Source organism: Anser cygnoides, chromosome 1, assembly GCF_040182565.1.
Source record: "Anser cygnoides isolate HZ-2024a breed goose chromosome 1, Taihu_goose_T2T_genome, whole genome shotgun sequence".
NCBI classification, from domain to species: Eukaryota; Metazoa; Chordata; class Aves; order Anseriformes; family Anatidae; genus Anser; species Anser cygnoides.
In genome coordinates, this window is record NC_089873.1 from 189,214,997 (window position 1) to 189,238,728 (window position 23,732).

A 23,732-nucleotide genomic window follows, 5' to 3' on the forward strand; every position below is an offset into this window, starting at 1 on the left:
TTCTTTATCTTACCGTAAAAATCTCATACTGCACAGAAAGACAAATAATGTGGGGTATTTTACAAAGGCTTCCATTGACAGTGTTATTACAGAGTTTACAAGATTTTTTTATACTCTTAACTTTGCTAAATTCAGCTTTAAACGATCACAGTAACATCCTGACAGAAACTCACAGGTTTAAACAAAAATCAAGACGAAGGGTTAACATTTTTTTGTACTGAAAAATTGAAAAAACACCCTACAAACCAAAATCTTCCTATAATTTTTTTTTTTGCTCTTTTGCTACTTGAAATCTCTTTAGTTTGGCATTTCAAGACATTTAGCAAAAAAAGCCTGGAGGAAGTTCCAAAGAAAACACCCTTTAAAGATCGCCCATTGATAAACCAAACAGGGTAATTTACTCAGTTGTTCATACATGTAAAAAGTGGGAAATATATAATGCATGATATATAGGCAGCTTCTTACTCCATTGATTTACTCCCTGTTCATTCACAAGTACAGTTCTCTATTGCAGCACCATTAGGGTTACAACAGCCTCACAAATGACCAAAACCTTTGTGCTAAGCGACTGCAGTAGTAGTAAAGCAAAAATCTTCCTACCAGACATGCCTAACCTCCCAAACAGTTCATCTAAACTTTGCCACCAGCCAAGTATATTCCATTGCAAAAACTAACCTAACAAAGAGCTGGTGGTGTTAACGCATTTCAACACAAGTGACTTACTACCTGCAGGCACATGATCCCAGCTTTCCATTACGCAAACTGTTAGGTAATGTGATTAAAGACTCGTCTCCATAAACACAAAGAAACACAGAGCAATAGTGACAAGGGAGGAACCCTACAAACCTTACCAGAGAAAAGTGAGCACCCTGCTGCAGCTCTGCCCAGGGCTGTCAGAGGGGAGCCGCCAGGCACACTGCCCAGGTACGGCACCCACCAGGTCACTGCAGGGAAAGGCTCCCACTCGCCTTACAGCCTGATGGGGGTCACTGCCTACAGGGGTATAGGGGGGACGTTACAGGATTCAGGGGGGGAGCATTATAGGATGGTACAAAACTTACTATGAGATGCTTAGAGGAAGAATCAAAGGTTGTGAAAAAGATGGACGGAGTAGTCTGAGGAGGAATGAATGTGGGTTAACACAGGGAAGAAGGGAAAAAAGGGGTTGGTTGATTGAAACAGGTTGCTTGTCAGGATGCTTATCAGGCCATGCCCTGTACTGATCACCACAGCTTGTCCTGGCTTCTCATTACACTCCATTTCTAGCTATCTCCTTGGGCACAGGGTATCTGTGTGCATGGGCGTGCTTGGAGGCGAGACCCCAAGTCACAGGGGTCCACGCGTCCGTGTAGGAACTGGGCAGAGTGGGGTGCACATCAGTGCCACGACCATCAAGCTGGGCTAGGAGGAGAGAAGAGAAAGAGGAGGTGGAGAGGCTTGGGAGCCAAGTACTAGAGCAGCCGTGAACAGGGGCAGACACTGAGGAGACCAAGGAGCCTGAGAGCTGGTTACTGGAGGGACCGGGAGGTCCCAGCTACTGGAGAGCCTCTTGGGTGCAGGGGTCAGCTACTGGTAGGGCTGCCAGTCTGCACCAGCTCCTGGAAAGACCCACGTGCAAGTACATGGCTGGGAGGCTGGGGAGGGAAGGGGTCGACTACTGGATAGCCCGAGCATCCAAAGCTTCTGGGAGGATCCACAGAGGATCCCCAGCATGTGTGTGCAAGCAGTGCTGTGGTTTGTGTCCGTGCTGATCCATGACTGAGCACGTACTGCACGGAGGTGTGCACATACCTTTTGGGAACGCATGCTTGGCCTTGCTACTGGCTGCTCCTGGAGACACGGGGCTGCAGCAGCATCGCCTTGGCCAGGCTAGCAAAGTCTGCAGCTCCCACCACGAGGTGCCTTCACCTCCCAATGGTTTAATTCCTTTCCACTTACACCACGCACATGCCAGTCATTTTTGGCTTGATTAATGCTTCTCATGAATGTAAGCTGATGCCATTGGCATAAAATTCACATTTAAGCACAAAAATATTTTATTCTCTAAGTAACGCTGTAAGATAAAGTTTACGCTTGTTGCTATGTCAGGTTTACATTAAAACCTTTTTAAGGGCAGTTAAACCATAGCAACTAGGCGTACATAAAACCTCCTAGTTTCATACACTAAAGAAGACATCTCTATCACTCTAGAGAATAACTGTGTCTTTCAAGATTGCATTAACCATCAAAAAATAACTACCTACTTCTTTTTTATTATTATTATGTTATCGTGAATGACACAAATTGAAAATGAATTTAAATGAACTATGCCAAAACCTTAATTTGGACCAGGATATTTAGCTGCATCTAGAACATGAGCTGTTCTGATTTATGGTTCTAGTTCAAGCCAATCTATCAAATTGCTTCTGGCTACAGTTTCGATTTATTGCAAAACCACAAAGTCCAGAGCTTTTTCGTGGATGTGGCAAATCTTAGTATGATCAACATCTGGTGTTTCATCACAACAATCTAAATACACTTTATGGAGAAACAATAAAAATGTTCTCTTTTGGGATTGCAGATAAGAAGGTAAAAGGACAAACCTCTGTCTTTACATGAACGGCTGTTTTTACATGCATACAAACCCTACAGTTGTGCTAGGATTTGTATATGGCCACGGATCTTATTTCATGTGCAATAGGACAGACAAGAGATACAGACAGTTAATATCAACATATTCAGTGTCTATACTACATTAAAGGCTGAAGTTGTATTCTTTTAAGTTAAATTTCCCATGCAAAAGGTATGAAATTATGTGATTTAGAGAAGCTCTATCACTTACTCAACTATCTCCACTTTAACAGAAAAACTCTTTCCTTTATGCAGATCAAAGGTGTAATGATACAGAAAAGGTACTCTTTCTTGAGCTGATCTGATACTTTTAAAAGCTATCTCTTCTCTCTGACATTTTCATAAGCCTGCTCTCTTTCTGTCCCTACCCAACTCCCTCTAAAACATGAAAATACATCTCTGGCATATATCACTCTTTCAACTCATCTCTAACAATGCATCAATTCTGATTTAGTAAGTGAGATGTTTAAAAGAACTGTACAGATAGAATAGCCTCCTCCTCTCCCCCCTCAATAAAAAAATTAAAAAAAAACTACTAACCAGGATGACCTTCGTCGCTTTTCCTTTCTTATTTTATGCATTTTCACTCTGAACCTGTTCATTTTACTTATTCTCCTTTGGTACAAATATAGAAAAAAGGCAAAAAGTAAGTGATAGCAGCTTTGGGAAGCAAAAGGGCATATACAGATTGGCTTACAGAGGATGGCTAGATAGTCAAAGTAGTGATAAGCTTACAGTAAGCTAGATACGGTTTCTGCGCATCTCAAAAACTCTCCTCCAAATGCTCAAGTCCTTACAACATCTATACCCTGTACTGTATTCATTAGTTTTCTTCACCTTGAAATTATTATGCTTCCCCAATTACAGAGCCCATATGCCTACAGGGATTAACACTTTAAATTTTACTTACACCATGTGTAATCTAAATAAGATAATGTAATCACTTTTAATGACCAAGAAACCATCCTCTCCACTTCCACAATCAAGCTGGCTTTAAAAAGGCAAAAACCAGAAAATGGAATCTCTTGTGGCCTGAAATAAAGCGTAAAACACTTTAGCTCCAAATGTCACCTGCTGTATCAGCACGCTGAGTGCAGCAATACCTGCCACACGCTACAGCTGTAAATTCTGCACACAAAATAAGCCCTAAGCAATGTGTGACTAAAGGAGTCATATCCACATCTTTAAACCAATTCAGAAACACTGACACAGCCTCTTATCTTTAAAATTCTGTATGACATAGAAATGTAAATAAGTGGAAAATGTATCTTTAAAATCAGTTAGTATTACTTTTACCAGTTGAAGTACAAGGATGCTAGTGACATGCTCAGTTTCACAGTAAATCAGCAGCAGAACTGAATTGTAAACTCTGGCTCTTGAATCCAAATATTAAAAGTCATCCCCAACTCTGTTCTACTCTCAGATGCCTAGTTATCATTTTGAAAATGTACCAAGTTTCCTGAAAATATTATATGCAGTTTCAAAGGGTTCAGGGAAAGGCCACAGCAGTACACTGCCTCCATAAATCAAGAGAAAGGTGCCGTGTATACATCTGGCTTCAGCTGATCTTACATTAAAAGAAAGATGGAAGCATTTACCCAATCACACTGAGGCAATAACTGCAACTTAAGAAAGTGATTTCGAGTGTTCCTGACTATAACTTGAGGTAAGAGGCAAAAAGAAGGAATAGATGTAACGGAGCAGAAGAATTTTAATTCATTTTCCTACTGTACATTATATTGAGATCCTCAGCACACAACTTCGCAAAGTACACGTGAATGCATACCCAAAGCACTGACTGCTGAGTGCCCACACGCTAGATCCAACAATTCAACGCCTGGCAAAATAGCTGCAATAAGTATTTCTATTTGAAAGCACATTTTAGGCAGTTAGTTTATTGCATAAGGATTGATTTTACAACTATTTCATCATGAAAATAAAGCTTTCTGCAACAATATATTCCATCTCAAAACCCAACAATTATCATTGCTCTATCTTTTTCATGTCGGTAAGATGCTGGTAGCCATTGATTTTTTGATTTTACCAGGCTGCTCCTCAGCAATAGCTGGAGTAAATTTCAGCATGCTTATTACAACGCTGTCAATTGCTAACGCGCTGCCTAGAGTTCCCACAATTAGAAAATCAGTAAAAAAAAAATATCCGGTAAGGTTTTTGTTATCCAGAAAGGATTATTTGTTTCAGTAGTCATCAGTGTTCATTTGGTTTGCATTATGTTCATGGCTCCACAGGATTTTCCTCAAATACTGGTACAATCAGGTCTCCTGCAGCAAACTGAGAAATAGTCATTCACCTAGGAATTTTTAAGTGTGTCTGTTTTCCACTACCAGGAGCAGAAAATGTGTTGACATCAACACACTTGCCTCCAATCTTGTAGATGAAAATGTGAACACATCATCATTCAGGTGACAAGGACATGAGAAGACTCAAGAAACCACTAAAATGAAATATATATATATATTCAAAATATATGTTCATCAACAGATTAATTACACACACACACACCAAAAGGTCTAAAAATATAAAATAGTTCTAATTCAATCTATTTTTAATCTAGACTGGCTACATGTTTCAAAGACCAAAATGAATCTGGAGTCTTCAATTAGTACTTCCTAACGGAGTTGTCAACTCCTGACTTTTTGAACTGAACGACATAAAAAGCTGATTAATTTAATTCTTATAATTACTGAGATGTGAACAGCATTCAGAAGTCTTGCCCCACTTCTAAATGATTATCATAATTGTTAATACTTACCAAAAAAAGATATATTTACTAACTGAAGTTCAAACCTAATGAGAAGATTGAGACCTAGACCAAAACCAACCCCTACTGTTTGCTAACACTGCTCTGTATATTCAGACTAGGCTAGTCCAGCATGCATTTTCGTGCATTTTTTTTTCTACTCACTGCATCTTCTTGCATCATAGAGTGCACAAATTATATTCCTTTGGGATGAAACTAAACCAAAAGATGTGCTCCATCTGCAAACAGATGTCCAGTTCACAGAAACAAGTCATAGCTAGTCCAGAGTAAAACCCCTGGAAACATGGTGTAACATGGGTGCTAGCTCCTCAGCAACGACTGCACTGGGCTGTGCATTTGTCCCTGTTACAACACACTAGTTATTAATGTAGAAATAGCCTAAATAAACTAGTGGGGGACATTTACTATAGTTTCAGTTAACTGGGATTTAATAATAAAATTATATGAATTTTAAGTCAGTCTAACTTGAGCAGCAGTCAGAATTCTAAGAACTAAGACAAGCATGTGAACTTGCTAATTATAAAGTGTAGCTTTGGATGAAGACACTTAATAAAGATAAAAACAGATCTCACCAGTTTATTCTGCACCTTATTTTCCTTTTCCTTCCCTAGAATTATCCAACATCTTCCCTGTTCTGTTCTTCTGAGAGATAATTATCATCAACATCCCAAAGTAAGTTTTATTTTGTAACAAGACAAAAAAGATGTGGAAAAATACAGAAGAGATTCAAATGTTTATTACAATAAATGCTACCAGACATGTATGTAATGTGACAGTAGCCTAGAATGACAATAAATTGCACTGAAGCACCATTTGCTTGCTCATCACTTGTCTGGATAAAAACCAGTCTCAAATAGTGTCTGCACAGCTCACAGTTTGCAAGAATCCCATATAAAATTGATCATATAGAAGACAGACACACGACATATAGTACGCAGCTCTTATTCATGAAAGCAAGTATCAATGATGAACCGTAATAATTATATTGCTAACTGATCTGAATAAAATTCTCAATTTACAAAGTCTGTTGATGATAGATTTTGCTTTCAAGCAAAAACCCTAATATTATCAGCCACAATATTAAAATCCTTTCTCATCCAAAACTAATGCATAAAGACGTTGCAAACATTGAAATTTGGCTATTTATAGGGTTTTGTTGCTCTTTTTTTTATTAGAAAAATTGACCTTTCAAAACCTATGAAGTCTATTCTAATGTCGGCCGTTTTGCAAAATCCACATGTACATAGAAATGGAGGGCAGTTTACTTCTGCTCTTTGCCTTTAATTAAGTCTTTAAATCACTCTTATTCACTCTTCACTAAGAAAGACATACCTTGGCAAAATTGTTTCAGTCAAATTTCATGATTTATGTAGAGATTATTGTAGAAGAGCCTGAGAGGCATCAGTGCTTAAATCACTTAAACTGGGCAATTTCATGGATACATTTTGTCCTGACATGATTTAGTCACCTCTGAGGAGACGTGGAGATTCGAGGAAGCCACTGATAAAAGGCTGTAACTTCTTCCTTCCTCCCTTCTGCTGCAATATCATTCCTCCAATTTTTATTTTTTTATTTTTTTTAAAAGTTCATGAGGGACCCCTTTGAGGGACTTCAATTCTGGAGGAAGTATGAGTGTCAATTGCTCCACGTACCCATCAGCATCTCTGCCCTCAGCACAGAAGCTCAGGCCTTGTCGTCTCAGTGAGATACCTTCACACAATCTATTGCCAGGCATGTGTCACATTCATCATTTTCCTGTGGAAAGGGTCCCACTGATCAGCCAAAAATCAAACAAGAATCAGGCCAACCAGAGTGGAATGCAAGATCCTGTCATGACATCTACGATACTAATCTTCACAATGAATTTCAGTACAGACTGCCGTCTGAGCTTTGTTTTACCTAGAGGGGAAAGCAAAGGAAAGCTAATGCAGAAGGTGTGCTGAAGAACCTTGTTTTTCATAAATGAAGTCAATAAAAACTGTCCACCACCAGGCAAGATAAACTGACATCTTAAGGGATAAACACTTAAAGAACTAAAGGTGACAGAAGCAATTTGTGAGACTGCAGAATTTATTTGGCCTGAATAAATCCTTGCAGCTGAAAAGAAAGTTGCTTGGAGGAAGGAAGCAGACCTGTACACTAACATGGTAACAAAAAATGATATTTGATCTAATAACACTGGGAAATAAAACAGTGATGTGTAAAACAGCTCTGTTCTAACAAAAAAAAAAAGCGGGGGGGGTCATAAAGATGAATTATTCTACACATGGAGATGGATGGGCAGGACTGAATGCAGCCCAACACTTTACTTAAATAATTCATTAAACTTTGTTAAAACTGCAAGATGCAGAAGTGAAGCATCTGACCAGTATCAGATGGAATCGGCTTCCATGGTGTGGGAAGCTGTTCTAGAATCTAGAATTTGAGGAAGAAATCTGTGATTTGAAGCCTCAGATACATTATGGATTGCGCTGCACTGATGGTACTAATTTTAAAAGGCTTCCAGAAAATTAAGTCTATGAATAGCTCTTCTAAATATACAGATTAAACAAATCAGTCACAGCGAATAAGTTCTTCCACTAAATTTTATACGCAAAGCTTTATTAACATGCATGTAAGCTTTACAGCCACAGTAAAACACGGATCAGTTCAGACCTAGTTCAATACTCAAAATCATCGGAAAAATCTAGCTACAGAGTTTGTTGGAAAAGTATGCCTGTTCCTTTGTGGAATACGTCTAATAAGGAACAAAATACAGAAACTACTACTACAGCCCACGGAAAATATAGATGAATTTTTCAGAGTTATTTCCACCACAGCCTGATACAGCATTTTGAAATTTCTTTCAGGTGAGATATGGACACCAGAACTCACAGTGGGAACCATGGACGTCAGAACTCAGAGGGGGAATAGTATCAAACAAGAACAAAACTATTTAATGAAGCTTTTGGACAACAGAACTTCACCTAGAACCCTCCAAAGAATCTGAGAACAGACATGGAAGTTGAGCTGGGAAAAACTTTAGAAAACATTAATTCACCCAGAAAAGGAATGCATGTCCCACTGGCAAATTAAGAAACAAAGAAAATATACTCTAGAAATCCCCCAAAAGCAGTCTTTCACAGATGGTCAAAACATGAGCAGGAACAATTTGGAGATCATTTCAGACAGGAATATGGTGAATATATACATTAAAATTCAAGCAAGTTCTTTAGACTTTTTTTCCTCTCAACGCTTTAACAAGGAAATCTGACACTTCGTTGAAACAGTGCAATGCTGCTGCCAGTACAGCCTAGGTAATTAAAAGTAGCAGATTTTTAAAGCACATAATGCCATACTCAACAGCAACTGGCACATGAACAATAGATATCGAGGCCATGACTCTAATGGCATAATAAAACAAAGCTGAGACAGGCACCAAGAGGCTTTTCCAGGTTACAGAGGACACGAAGCAGCAAGGACACTGAGTTATGGTCACTGGGTGTTGGAGGCAAAAAAACGACAGCCTTCCGTAAGCACGAACCTGCCAGACAAGAGGCCGAACTTCTGAGGCACAGACCAACAGCCAGCTGGATTTCTGATCGTATTTGTTCCCGCTTCACTTCAGGACACGTGGATTTTGCAAAATTTTTTAAATAAACAAACAACAGCACAACTACAGGATGCACCTAACATTTGTCACCTAATTTTAAAATATATATAGGATACCATTCGATCTCTAGCCTTTTCAGAAAAAAATAAAAGGTTTGTGAATATGATAAATTGTTTGAGAGTGTTCAACATAAGAACCTTCAAGAAAAGGAAATAAAAAGTAATCTACTATACCTGTTTTCATAAAGAAATACACAGTCCTTTGTCTTCAAAACAGTATCATGACCCCAGGCAATTAAATAGCATTAACTGCATCAAGAACAGTATTTCAGACAAAATCCATCATTTTTAATAACAGTATTTACCTGTGTTTTAGTCTTAAATGTAATAATCAAAAGAAGTAATATTGTTGCTAAATTTTTAAAGAAGATGGAAGGACAGTCCCAAATATTAGAATTTCATAAACTAGCAGCTTGTTTCTTCTTATGCTTTTTTTTCTTAGGAAGGTCTGGTTTACAGAACTTCTTAGAACAGAAATCTCAGAAAATTAAGAAAATTGGTGAAAATCTTCACAAATTTTCATCATTATGTCCTAGACCTTGTTTAATATATTTCAGAGTTTTGGTTAATATCTAATAAATAGTGATTAATTATGTTATAAGGAATGAAAACAATACTGACATCTACTGGTGACCAAAATTATAGATTAAATTTACTTTTTTTAAACGCACAATGAAAGAAATGGACAAATTACTTGTAAAGATGTAAAGTAAATATGAATGTGAGTGATACAATCCATTTTAAAGCAATGCAGATATGCTAGTGCCATTAAAAAAAATAATAAAAAATAAATAAATAAAGCAACTTGTTTCTACTTCTCGTTTTAAAATAGTGAAAATAACTAATGAATTCTTAGGGACTAAGTATCTACTGTTTGGTACTGTGAAACAGGTAAGTGAACCTGATATAGATGATCTCTTTTGTTTTTATACTGCCATTGTTCTTCAAATACAAGGATTTAGCTCCAAGTAACAATTTCATATATACTCTTATTAATGAAAAACGCAAACTTGAAATGCTGATGGGAAGGGTTCTGGTGACCTTCTGTCTCTTCTCCATAATTAGTATTATTAGGTTATGCCTCTCCATGGCCTACAGTGGAATTGAGAGTTTACAAAAAACAGGCAACACACCCCAAGTACATGCCGGCTATACTCATTTTTTCCTGTATATTAATGGCTTTCCCCTTTTCCCAGATTTCAGGTATGAAATTTTTGCTGGGATATAATTCCATCGCTGCTTCTCTAAAATTCCATAAATGCTGTTTAACAGGTAGCGCTTACCGTTGGAAAAGCATTACTATTTCAGCATCCCCACAAAGGAATCTCCTTAACAACAAAATAAACTTTCCTAAAACCAATTCAGTTTGCTAAAGGCTGAGGGACTCACAGGTATAACTCTTGATTACAAAGAAAATTTTACCTCTCTCACATAAAACATGCTTATGCTCCTGCCTCACAGAAACTATTTACATTTCCACTTATTGACCTTTTAATCATTCATATTCTGCGCTATCAATTAAGAGAATTCACCTGAAATCCTTGTTTTTAACAACTAGACTCATAATCCTCTCCGCACACTTACCCCAACCCCAAGGAGGACTCTGCAGAGCAAAGGCTGTTTGCATGACTGATTTCATTAAGAGATTAAAAAGTACATTTAGAATTAATTTAATTGCAATAGTTTTGATAAGCTTGGATAAACAAAGCCTAAAGCAACCAGGAACATAACTTAGGCGCTCCAGCTCAGGGCCAAGATATACCAGACACAACCTAAATCAAACTTATTTTTCCTTTACGCCAAAGATCCTGGAGCTGAAAAGTAGGTCCAATAACCTCACAGCAGGCTGTATCAGGGTATGTAACCCCCTCCTACTTTTTTAAAAATTTTTATTAAAGAAAAAAAAATAAAGCATTGTTTATGTACATCTTAACTTTCAATGCAAGGCTCTTAAAAAAAACTCTTCTCTCCAGGCTAAAGCTTTACAAGTAAAATTTCATATCAGAGTATGTCAAAATCAGACCTGAACAGCATGCTACAGTTGTGCAATGAAATTCTGACAAAATCTATATCACAGCATTTTCATCGACACTAATAAAACAATGTACTGACCTAAAAATTATTCTAAGTATTACTAGAGAGATTATGTTGTTTACCTCATAAAGAAAGCACCTTTTTTTTTTTTTAATAAAAAAACCACTTTACAGTAGCATGGGAAAACTACTCTTCACAGTTTTTGCTTTTATCACTTCTATATCAAATGCCATCCAGAGAGTTCAAATTAAAATCATTTGGTGATAAATTATGGTGAACAATCAGTGAATAACCACTGAAACAGTTTTCTTATACACACACAGAAGACAATTAACAAAGGCAATACAATGGAACAGAAAAAGGGCGTAATAGAAAACTATTTTTATTTTTTTTTTAGTAAAATGCAGACATAAAAGACATACATAAAGTACAATCTGTATTATTTAAACATACCTTTCCAAGATCTGCAGCCTGTTTCAAAATATCTCTTTTTAGATCTTCTGCTCTCTTGGAATGAAATGAATTACTTTGACTCTGGATGACAAATACAATTTCTTTTAATTCTGTGAACCAAAAAAATAAACAGATTTAAAAGACAAAAGAATTATTTTCAGTTTTGTTCCCAAGCTGCTGAGAACCCAGACATGGGTGTTAATTATTACATAACAAGCTATTTCTTTAGTTGTACAAACATCTCCAGAAAATAGTAAAAAGGCGTAATTTAACACAAAAATAAATCCAAGACAATCCTTTTAAGGATTAACATATAAAAACCGTGTCTTGAGGATGAGATCTGCAGCAACAAAGAGAATTATGCATATAGAAATAGTAGCCACGTTCATGAAATTGCCTTTTCTCCAATAGCCCTGCACTCCCAGTTACCACTGAGTTAAACATTACAGCCAGAGACCAGCATCCACCTCACTAGTCGGTAGATGAACATAAATTGGAAAAGATGCTTCCTCAATAAAGAACTGAAAACCTTAGCTGGAAACAAACATTAGATGGAGGGAGACACACATGAGAACACTGAGGTATTACTCTTTTATATGATAGGGCAGTATCAATACCTCACGCGTTTCTTCACAGTGTTCAGAGCCATCACAACTAAGAACTTCCAATGGGAAAGGAGACCGAGAAATTTGAAAGAAAGTAATTAAGTGGCTTTGCCACTTAACGGCACTTATGGACAGAAAAAAAAAAGTGCTTATTGAAAAGTACAAGTAGATGATTAAGATGATACCATGGGGAAACTGTAGATAGTCAAAGTTTTGTTGATGATAGTAGATAACTTTGGAACTGTGAAGGGATTATTTTGAGAAAAACTGACAAATTTTACCCAGATCAGGAGCAGAAGACAGCAGAGGATAAGAAGGTAAAAGGAAGAGAATAGGTACCCTTTCCAAAATTCTTAGCTAGTTTGGCCTGTATCCACTCAAGATCCTAACCAAATAGCAATCAAGATATGAGATGAAGAAACATAGTGCTGTATCTGGTTGGTTGGCCAGATAAGGTGGAACTTTGCAGATACCATGCAGAAAGTGTGCAGATGAGAGAAGGCGGAGTATAAAAGCTTAGAGGTCCAAGTCAACAGCCGACCAATGACTGGATAAGGAAAAAAATAAAAGGACAGTAACAATCTTTTTCAGAGCTCAAGTAGATAAATAGAGGACTAGTGAGGAGGGGAAGGATTGAAAACTGCATTTAAATTCTGTCAAGATGACAGTCATATCAAGCATGAGAGAGAAGAGATTCTAGTTAACTCAAGGAAAAGACAGCACAGAAACGGGAGCTGAATTGATGCTTACAGGTGACTTCAGTCCAAGATGAGACAGAAGGAAAGAAATCAATGATGAAGTCTAATGGAAATTGTGCAGAATGTTAAAGAAACAAAGAGCACACCTATATATATATATATTTATTTTTTGTAACATACATATATATATATATATGTACGTATATATGTTACAAAAAAGATGTAGGAGTCAAACTCCACAAAAGCAAAACTTCAAGACCACTCTCGTTAGGAACATTATGAAATCTGGCAGGAAAAAAAAATAAGATAAACCCCGTAGGAGAGTTTTTAAGATCAGTTACTGGCATTCCATTGAAACAAAGCTTTTACTGGGATATAGGAGATACCGAGTTGAAGATAGTCCAGAAGTGAAAGTTCAGTAGAAAAAATCCATAGTCGTAGTTGCCTGAAAACAGCCAGATTTGACTACAGGCAATGTCTGTGTGAAGACAAATCTCCCAAGGGCAGAGCACTCAGAGGAGGCAGATGAAGCTTCTTGTCAGGCAGCAGAGCACTTCAGCACTTTTAATCTGCAGCGCCACTGCAGCAGAAATTCAAATTTTACATCATGCAATATTTATTTTCAAAGCGTGTACTTCTGCATTGTAGATCGAGTCAATCTAAAAAGTCCTAGTGTCACACTGAGATTTTGACCTCTAAGATAAAAATGTTACCTTGGCAAATAGAGTAGAAGGAATGAACAGTGGAACAACAAAGACGGAGAGAATAAATGCTCAAAGAAAGAAAGAAATAGTCTCAAAGAAATGTGAAACTGAGCACATGAAGAAGGATCACAAAAAACAGTGACGATAAAAAGAATACTAACCCCAAATAATCGTCACTAAGTTTACAAGAACATTGCAGCGTCCAACATCTGACCATTGGTTACACTCCTTTGTCCTTCTACAATTACTTGCTTGTTAATTTAGACCTATGACAGCTCAGAGCTGCCAGCTAAATGTTTTTCTGCCTTTCCTGATATCCTTTTCCCTCAGTTTATTAGCTTATTCACCAAGACAAACCCTGAAAATGTCGAATTGTGCAAGGTTTCTGGTGATAAAGCTGGGGATATGGCCTAAGTATTGACATAGATCTAAGCTCCGATTTCACATTTTTCCCAAACAACACCCCTGCCTGTTCTACCCCAACCCTACGAACTGCTTAAAAACACCCTGAGCAATAAAATTTTATGAATAGTAACTATTTGCTATCTAGCACAGAATTTGCTAATTTTCCTGTGCAGAAATGAAAATTGGTGCAAAATTTAAAACTACACTTCACTGATGCTAGCAGGAGTCAAAAGGCTAAATCTATATGCACAATGCTGAAAATATCCCCAGAGATAAGAAGTAAAAACTAGACTGCCTTATCTAATTGCTGTTTTACTATCAGTAATCTACAAACATCTGAATTACAGCCAGTTTCACTTACGGTACATTTAACAACAGCTGTGATATCCCCCAACGAAATACTTTCGAGGAGTAATCTAACAGCCAGTTTGGTGTTACTGCTTTAATCCAGTGGAAATCGTTTCCTCCAGCACAGGCACTTCAAAATAGTTCATAAAAGGAAATATTCTCAGTATTGAAATGCCAACAGAAAGCACGTAGAATTTTCACCTTTTTATTGCACACCTGAACTGTTTCTCAAGTTGAGAAATAGCCAACCAAGCAAGACAAAGAAGAGAGTCTTTTGGAAGATTAATAAGCAGAAGAGCTACTAATACACTGATTTTCTTTCTCATTTTGTCTTCTTTTCTCTTTTATTTCCCAAAGGCATTTCTATATCTGGAAAATATCCTCAACAATCCCAAATGCTCACTGATTGGAAAGGTGCTCCAAGTTCACAATGATAAAACAAGAACTGGGAAACAGGAAGACTGAAATTTCCTGAGTGTTAACATAACTCTGTTTCATTGCTAAGCAGAATGGAGAGGTAATGAACTTTTAACGAGCCATTACCAGCAGTGTGTGTTTTAGAGAGTATACAGAGACTATGCAAAATACATCTCTTTTGGAATTATCACTAAATTAACTGAGAGGTGAAAGTGGGGAAATACTGCAATTTGGAAGACTAGCATTGAAGTATGAGGACCAGCACAAGAAAATGACCTGCATGATATCATGATATTTTTTTTTTTTTGGCAAAGTTTCACCATAAAAGGTTGTTTGAGACGATTCAGAACTACTGAAAACATTAAAACAGACATTTCAGGGGAAAAAAAATAATAATAAATAAAACAGAAAAAGAGGACAAAAGCTCCAAATACTGGAAGAACGTATGACGATGCTATTGCTTGCTAGCCTTTTTCTTCTAGCCAGAGGATAAAGCATTTAGTCAGGATGCAAGAAACCCAAATTCTCATCTGTGAGGCAGTTTGGGCTTGAATCTCTGCCTTGAATGTCTTGGGTTTCTGGTGTTCCAAGTCAGACCCTTAATTACCAGGCTGCAGGTGGGTCTCACCATTCCCTCCTATTGGTCTAGAAATGGAGAAGAATGAAAACAACTCTTGAGCTTCCTAATTTCATAACTCTCCTTAAACAGTGGGAATCTCAAACCATTTCTCAAACTTACTGAATGTTAAAACACATCATTAGAAAGGTAGAATAGGCATCAACAGAAAAGAGAGCATTACATTATGATTTATATACTTCCCTGGAGAATGGGTGACATGGTCCAAATCATTTCTGGCAAAGAAGCCAATGATACCTACATCTTTAAAACAGCTATCATGCCCTCTAAGCACTGGTCTATTAGGTAAATGAATGCTGCTGACATCTTTGCAGCTCAGTCAATGGTGCTTAAATCTAGCTCTTCTTTTCTTTGTTTTTTTCTTTCCAAAAAAACGATGGAAATAAAACCAACTTGTTTAAGTCTAAATGGAATATCTGCACAATGAAAAACGAGTTTTTATTCCAGTGAGAAAGGACAAAACGTCTCTTAATTTTCGTCTGACTAAATAATAAACTGCAGAAGCACTGTGGTGCTTTAACTCACAAACTGGAGACTCTAGTATGTGTACCAAAAAACGGCGCTTCCAATGTCAGTATCTTAATTAGGCCACTTGCATATTCTGTAGGCTTCCGTGGTATGGCAACTCTAAAAGCAACTTGAAACTCCAGATCAGGATCTTGTACTTCAAGAATCTTATTGCAGCATAGTATAAAGTTAAATCCACAGTTAAACTCAAAGATAAATCTTTTCTCACACTAAGAACGATAATTTGCAAATGTGTTTAGAGGAAATTATTCGGATCTCTCTGGATTAAAAGCAGTGTATCTTTATATATAGATAAACGTGTACATACATACATAAACACGCAATCTCAAACGTATGTGCTTATTTATTTATAATCTATTCAATACGCATTGTAATGACTGGTGGTCTGTTTATGGCCTGCAGCATGAGAACTGAAAGTCATCCTAACTTCAAACACCAACTCTCAACAGTTTGAATATTTGTGGTACTTCTGCTTTCTGATTTTACTAAACCATTTGCCTTATTAGCATCTAAAAAAAAAAACAACTTTAAAATCAGTTCCAATCAGCCATATTTTTGAGAACACTTCTTAAAATTGGAAATATAATAGTACCCAGTTGTTCTTCAACAAACTGCATACCCTTTTACAGTTTTGTGATACATGAAGTATGTTGCTTACCACTTCAGAACTCATGATTTGTGCTAACACTTACTTAGAAAGAAAAGTCCATCACCTATGCATTTGCTCTGATACTAAAGAAATCCTTATTGATGAATAGCAGTTCCCTACCTTACGCCTTTGCAGGCAGAGTGATTTTCAAGATGATTTTTCCATGTGTCTCATGCTCATAATATCATATACTTAACCAGCAGGATTTAAACCTTGCAAGTTGTTCCCACCTTTCCACCCAGGCTTCCCATACTAATTCTCAGAGAGCCTGGGTAACAGGCAACGCTCAGCCAGGCAGGATATTAAAAGGACATTACTGAGAAAAACCCCTTTGATCCTTTCCCAGTACTGCGGGTGTTTGCAGATCAGAGGGGTATAATATCACCACATTCGCAAGAATCAAATCCAAGAAAAGAAGCCTGCACCCTTTTCACTTAACGCATAAGAAAACAAAAAATAAACAAAGATTTCACCTCCAAAACAAATAGCCCCAACCCCAGAGCCAAAAGCTGGTAGCCATCCTTGTGGTGAAAGGAATAGCTCCGGAGAGGAAGACTCAACCTACCTCGGATCTCAATCACCCTCAGGAAGTTGCCCTCTCATTCCACACAAGGAATCTAACATAAGCGCTTCCTTGAGTTTCCAAAGAAGGTGGAATCACTGTACCTTAGCTCCAGTCAACACAGTGCTCAACCAGTGACCCTCTGCAACCTCTGTCTTTAGGTTTCCTAGCACACTGAATTAAGCAGATGCGAAAGGATAAGCTTAATCATCACTGGCAAGAGAACAGCCAATACTACAGACAGGATCGATGCCAATTAGTTCTTCAACACCTGTGCTGAGGCTGGACTGCTGCCTGCAAAGTTTGTAAACTGCAACCTTTGGAAGCTGCCAAATCCTGCCTAGAGCTTCAAGCTATAAATAACTCCACAGATCTTCAATGCCAATGTCATCTACTTCATTGAAGCAATGATAAATATTCAATAAACTTTCTCAATTATCTACTCTGTCTAAACTCACCCACAAAGATTTATCCTACGTTCTCAGAAATCACAACATACACTAAACTCACGCAAAGTTTTCAGCAGAAGTGTTACTCCCGGAGCCCAACCTTCACACGTTTAAACATATGGAAGATGAGTAATTGCTACACTTATCTGAAACAGCCAGTGCCTCACTTCAAGAAGAGATCGGCTTTTGTTATTCAAAAATGCTAAAAGCTGAAAATACTGTTGGTCAGCAATAGCCTACCTTCTGGGGACAAATGCACCTACCATTAAAGTACCTACATGCCCATCTGAAGGGCAAGGCTTTTTGGCACGGTGTGTCAATGATGGCCCAACATCAGCACTGGTCTTGTGTCTGGACTGTAACATCCACGCAAGAAAATCCAGAAAGCCACACCACATTCTGGGTGGACAAAGGGATAAAAGTTTGATAAAGATGATTGAAAAAAATCACAAGAACTAAGAACCATCAAGAATTTCACTCTGTTTCATGTCCTTTGATTCTACCCTCCTAAAAGAAATGCTTGAAAACATGCATATTAGAAAAACTTTTTTTTTTTTTAATTTGTTTCTTAGGGAGAGGTAGGGTCTCCATTAAAAAAGATAGAGAACACAAGAAATGATGTATTGGATCCACCTAGTCCAGTTTATAGTCTTTAATAACAGCAACAAGAAACGCTATGTAGGGACACCACACTTCACTTTATCCAGTACTCCTCACACTCTACCAGCATCTGCAACTAATGGATTAGGAAATGCTAGAGAATAAATCACTGCTTATTTCTCTTCCCATACATTTATGGACTTGATCCTCTTGAAAAATGCCAGTACTGTCGGCTTCCTGCAGTAATAAGTTCCTAAATTTTGCTACCTACTGTATAAAATACTTTCATTTGTCTGCTTTTAAGGGAAAAAATTGCAGATGGTAGCTACATCAGTAATGTACCATCGTAATATTCCTATAAATAGCTTTCTTAAGTAATGAGATTTTATAGAAAGTTGTGAAAACAGAGCATTGGCAAAAGCCAAAAGAAGTCTGTCGATGCCTCTCTGGATGGTTTATGAAGTGAGACACAACAGGTCTGCAGAGAGTGATAAAAGCAGCAACCAGAACCTGACTGCGCTAAGAGATTCAACAGAAAGAGATGAAAGAACACAGACAAAGAGGAAAATGACTTCGTTTGACACCACATAAGGAAAGGTGATCAAGAAAGGAGAGTAATAAAACTTCTATAAAAAGGTCCTGACCTTTCAGTGGTAAAATGGGAGGTAAGTGGGACAACGGGAGAATAGTTATCTGTACTAGGGACAGAGCTTACAACTAGGTTCAAAAAAGTCCAACAACACAAAAAAAAACAACAGATCTTCTCAGAACCATTAAGAGTTCTGTTAGCAACTCCAGTAAAAGCATGATAACGTTCCTGGCATTCAGCTTTGAAGTCAGAATGAACTCTCAACTTCTGAGAAATATGGTCAACATGTCTCTTTTTAGAAGCGGATCTAGGTGCTCAGGGTTTAGAAGAATGAGAAATACCATAACAGTCCAAATTTGTTTTACCACTTAGTATACCATTAATGTTTAAGAAAGGTGTCAGATACTTGTTCCTAGTTATTACAAAGTTATTACCAGTAATTTATAGTAATTCCAGTTATTACAATTATAATCAGAGCCTGGCAGACTGGTAGCGTTCAGTTTCATGTTACATTTTTACAGGAACTGCTACTAAGTATCATGAAATTTGATTTAAAATTCTGTGTATGACAAAAAGCAATGCGTCAATTTCATAGTGCAAGTGCACATTTTCAGAAAAAAGCTTAACTACAAGGATTGCAAATAAAAATGAAGATCAAGAGGCTTATGTCTGATGAGACTACATGAGCGAGAAAAAAAAGTATTTGGGAATCAGCAATTAATTAGCAATGCTGTTGAGCATTTAGACGCTGTTCAGAGACTCGCTTTTCGAAGCATAACCATGTTATATTTATACAAAAAAGACAGCCACAATTAAAAAACAAACTAGCTGGACTCAAAACAAACTTGGAATGCAGAATCTTCAATACAAGATTAGTAGAAGTTTGCACAAAACAATTCTGTACTTACCTCTGCTTCTTTTACTCACTGTTCCGCTTTTTTCAGACTTCTGGAAGGGGAAAAAGGAAAATTAGGATGCAGGCAAAAACTCAAGTATTTCTACAGAGTGGTAAACAAGATGATGAAAAAACATTTTACAATTACCTTTATTAAAGAGCAAAACAAATTGTTTACATTTTTTTCCTGTTATACTCCTGCTCTAAAAGAATAATCCTGAAGAGTTCTAGGAGTCACCTCAGACTTCATGTGAGAAACGGTTTTGAAGCTAAAACAGCGCAAAAACTTTCATAAATTATATCCTATGTAAAAATGATAAAACTTAACATTTATGCTGGATTGAGGTGGTTCTGGCATTTCACAAAGAGTAACGAAACCATGATGACGCTATCTTGTCTGCCATATACATGACAGCATATCAGCAGTTTGCAATTAATTTACTACAGATTCAGCAATCATCATCAAGAGCAAAAGCTATTTAGAAACACACATCTCTGACCATTCTTTTATTGCATCTGATGTGAGATCACTAGATTTAAATGGCTTGTTATAGATTCTAACTCCTGATTAGTTCCAGGATTTTTATTTGATTTTTCTCCATTAAATCTTCTATGTAAACACACACTTCTGTTACAAATGTATACACGTGCACGTATGTGTACATATATATATAAATTTGCATGTAGAGGTCTATTAAAAGACATGCATGCACACACACATTACGCTCTTTAATTGAACGGCAGGGCTAGCTCTGACCATTTGTTCTTCTAATCTGTTAATTTGAAATTTCATAAGCGAGCATTACCTGAGATGTGATCTGGGTAGCAATAAAGCTAATCTGACAGGAAGGCAGCCATTTCCCTCTCAATGTATAGTACAGTTAACAAAATGGAGAAGAAAGGATGACACATCTCTAACCAGTAAGAGAGATGCTCAAAAACTATTCTGGACAGCATGTAATAACACTATCAACCTGTAGAAGCTAAGCCAAACAGCAGGGGTTTTTATTATAAGTTTCTAATGTACTCCTCAGGTTCTCTTGGAAAAAGAAAATAAATCTTCTCAATTATAATTTTGTTCCACATTAAAACTTTTAAAAACTAATTCTCTTAATAAAAATATCAACAATTAGAAAATCCAATGTAAGAAAGAATCAAAGGTGGCAAGTATAAGTTTATTCCAGTCATTCTAAGAATCCAGGGGATAAGTTAAGATGCTAACAATACCAGAAGAGTAGTATTGTAGTAGTATTACATGTACAGTGTGTCCCGGGAAAGACATCTTACTTGCTTGACAGACCAGGACAACAAGTGACAATGAGCACCACTGAAGTCCTAACAATGTCACAGATGTTAAGACTTTTTCCTCTGGTCTCTTCTAGATGATTTTATAACGGCTGTAAAATGTTTCTGCTCTGGCAATTAAAATTTATTACCTGCAGCACTGGTAGTTCAGTCTTATCTTCTGCATCTTCAAGAACTACACTTACGGCAAAAGCTGAAAGAAAGAGCAGATGTTTTTAAATATTATAGGAGCTCATTTTCACACTTGACAAAGCTCCACAGAAAAAGAAAAAAAAATGTGCAATTTTTCACATTATATGATACTATATTGATAATCTTACAGGAACTAAGGCAGTCCTTTCTGACAAAATCTATACTTTTCATGCCTGACAATTCTATTCCTGCACATTTTTAAAAAAACCAAAATCACTCTGATGTGAAGCCAATTTACCTTGGCTTCAAGGCAAGAAAATCCCATTAAAAAAATACACACACATCTGTTCGGTACAGTAGTTCACCTGACAAGAGCATAATGTGCTATCACATGGGGACCTGTATTCCACTCTGCCTTTAGGTGAAGGCTTGGATTATCAAAGCTTCAGTCAGAACCACAGGAATGACATCACTGATGTAAATCTGAGTCCAACTTGAAGACGGTTAATATAAATCTTGAATGCAGTCTTTGGACAACAGTCTAAATTGCTGATGTTTTAGAGACCCAAATAAGTGTTTTAAAAAAGAAGAGACCCAGCAGAGCAGATTTGCACAAACTTAGTATCCTAAGTCTTTTACACTGACACCTCCCTAAGCATATCCTTTGGTTTGCATTAGGGAAAAAAAAAAAAAAACTAAGAAAGGGTTCTATAATTTTTTTGATTGCCTTCCTGTTGATGTACTCTAATCGATTTGTCTCAGTTTGCTCATTTGTAAAACTGTAATCCTATTAACATAAGAAAGCTTTGCTAAGGTTCTTCATAACGACTCTTTTTCTTGAATGTACTGAAGATACGCAAATTAAAGCTAATTGCTATGACTTGGAAGGAACTAAAGGTACAACTCGTCACAGTCAAGTAGATGATTTTCTTAAAAACTGAGAAAAAACAACAGATTCAAGTGGAGTGTCTCACTGCAATTTTAAATTATTTACCATCTGAAACTGATTTCAAAGTGAATTACCAGCAACTCTCAGTTCCTTAGGCTGGAAATCTGGAATGTAGGAGAAGGAGAAGACAAGATTGTGCAAAGCCTGTGATGCTCCACCTCTGATTGCCTCTAATCCTATGCTGTTTCAACTGGAGACCAAATTTGACGAAATATCCAGGAGCTGTGTTTCACACTGACCCCTTAGGTCATCTCAAACCACACCACTAGATGTAGACATCCCCAAACTTATTTTACCACGGTAGACTCATGTTGGCCATAGCCACATTTCAATAAGACATCAAGCCACGAAGAAGAACGCAGGGTACAAATAGGGGTCACCCCCCCCCCCCCTTCCACCCCAAAAGTCAGGCTGAGGAAACGTTTCGCACTTCTCTTTCAAAAGGGCACAGCAAGTATCTCGATCTGACTATTAAATCCCTTTCTCACTGCGTGTTCTGATCATTTTCATCCTCTTCTTCCAGCCTAACACTCCCTAGGACACCAGATAAGGGATATCTTCCCTTACCCAAACCAGACCCACACATTCTACTAGACACGATCCAAATTACAAGATAAACACCAACACCCTTATTCTGAGAAACGTCTTCATTGCACAGCATTAACAAGAAGAATCACCACGTACATTTGGCTTACTTGCAAAAGTGAACGCGAGCCGAAATTTCATGGGTTTATGGGTTTGTTTTCATTCTGCACAGGAGGAATGGCATACAGAGACCTGAAACAGCTGTGACTGACAGGCGGCGCTGCCTGTCTCACCGTAACATTGAATAACTCGTGTCACACAGCTCCTAGGATTTATAAAATTTTAGTGTGTGTGACGCTTGAAACAAAACAAACAAGACTCGGATAAACTGGAAAAAAAAGACCTGCTCCATACTGTGTTTTCTGAGAACACATGTAAAGCTCCTCAAGGAATTATTTTAACAGCCTATTTCATCTGTGTATCACAGAACCACACAACACTTAAGGTTGCAAAGGACTTCTGCAGACCATTTACTACAACCACACCAATCAAGGCATCTTCTTTACTCCCCCGCCTGCCCTGTACAGGTGTTTACTCACGTTAGAAAGACATTCCCTGAGCCTTCTCCTCTGCAGGCTGAGCAGCCCCAGTTCTCTCAGCCTTTCCTCGTATGTCAGGCCCATTAACAACCTTCGCGGTCCTTTGCTGGCCTCACTCCAGTACATTCATGTCTCTCTTATACTGGGAAGCCCAAGACTGGACACTGCACTCAAGGTGAGCCTCACCAGCACTGAGCAGATGGGAAGAATCACCTCCCTTGGCCTGCTAACCACCCTTGTCATAGTCACAGAATCATTAGGGTTGGACAAGACCTCCAAGATCATCTGGTCCAACCATCCCCCTACCACCAATGTCACCCACTAAACCATGTCCCCAGGCACCACGTCCAACCTTTCCTTGAACACCCCCAGGGACGGTGACTCCACCACCTCCCTGGGCAACCCGTCCCAATGCCTGACTGCTCTTTCTGAGAAGAAATGTCTCCTCATTTCCAACCTAAACCTCCCCTAGAGCAACTTGAGGCCATTCCCTCTAGTCCTATCACTAGTTATCTGTGAGAAGAGGCTGACCCCCAGCTCCCCACACCTTCCTTTCAGGTAGTTGCAGAGAGCGATGAGGTCTCCCCTGAGCCTCCTCTTCTCCAG

At 37.8% G+C, this 23,732-nt stretch overlaps 1 protein-coding gene across 2 annotated transcripts in view; it reads right to left on the minus strand.

Moving 5' to 3' along the window:
• The window catches only part of B3GLCT (beta 3-glucosyltransferase), a 63,422-nt gene that overhangs the window by 33,102 nt on the left and 6,588 nt on the right, over positions 1-23,732 (minus strand). For both annotated transcript variants that reach the window (XM_066989719.1, XM_048055305.2), the window contains exons 2-4: positions 21,053-21,114; positions 19,630-19,669; positions 11,531-11,640 (exon numbers count right to left, since the gene is read on the minus strand). In XM_066989719.1, coding sequence (XP_066845820.1) covers positions 11,531-11,640; positions 19,630-19,669; positions 21,053-21,114 — 212 coding nt within the window. The remainder of the gene's footprint in view (positions 1-11,530; positions 11,641-19,629; positions 19,670-21,052; positions 21,115-23,732) is intronic.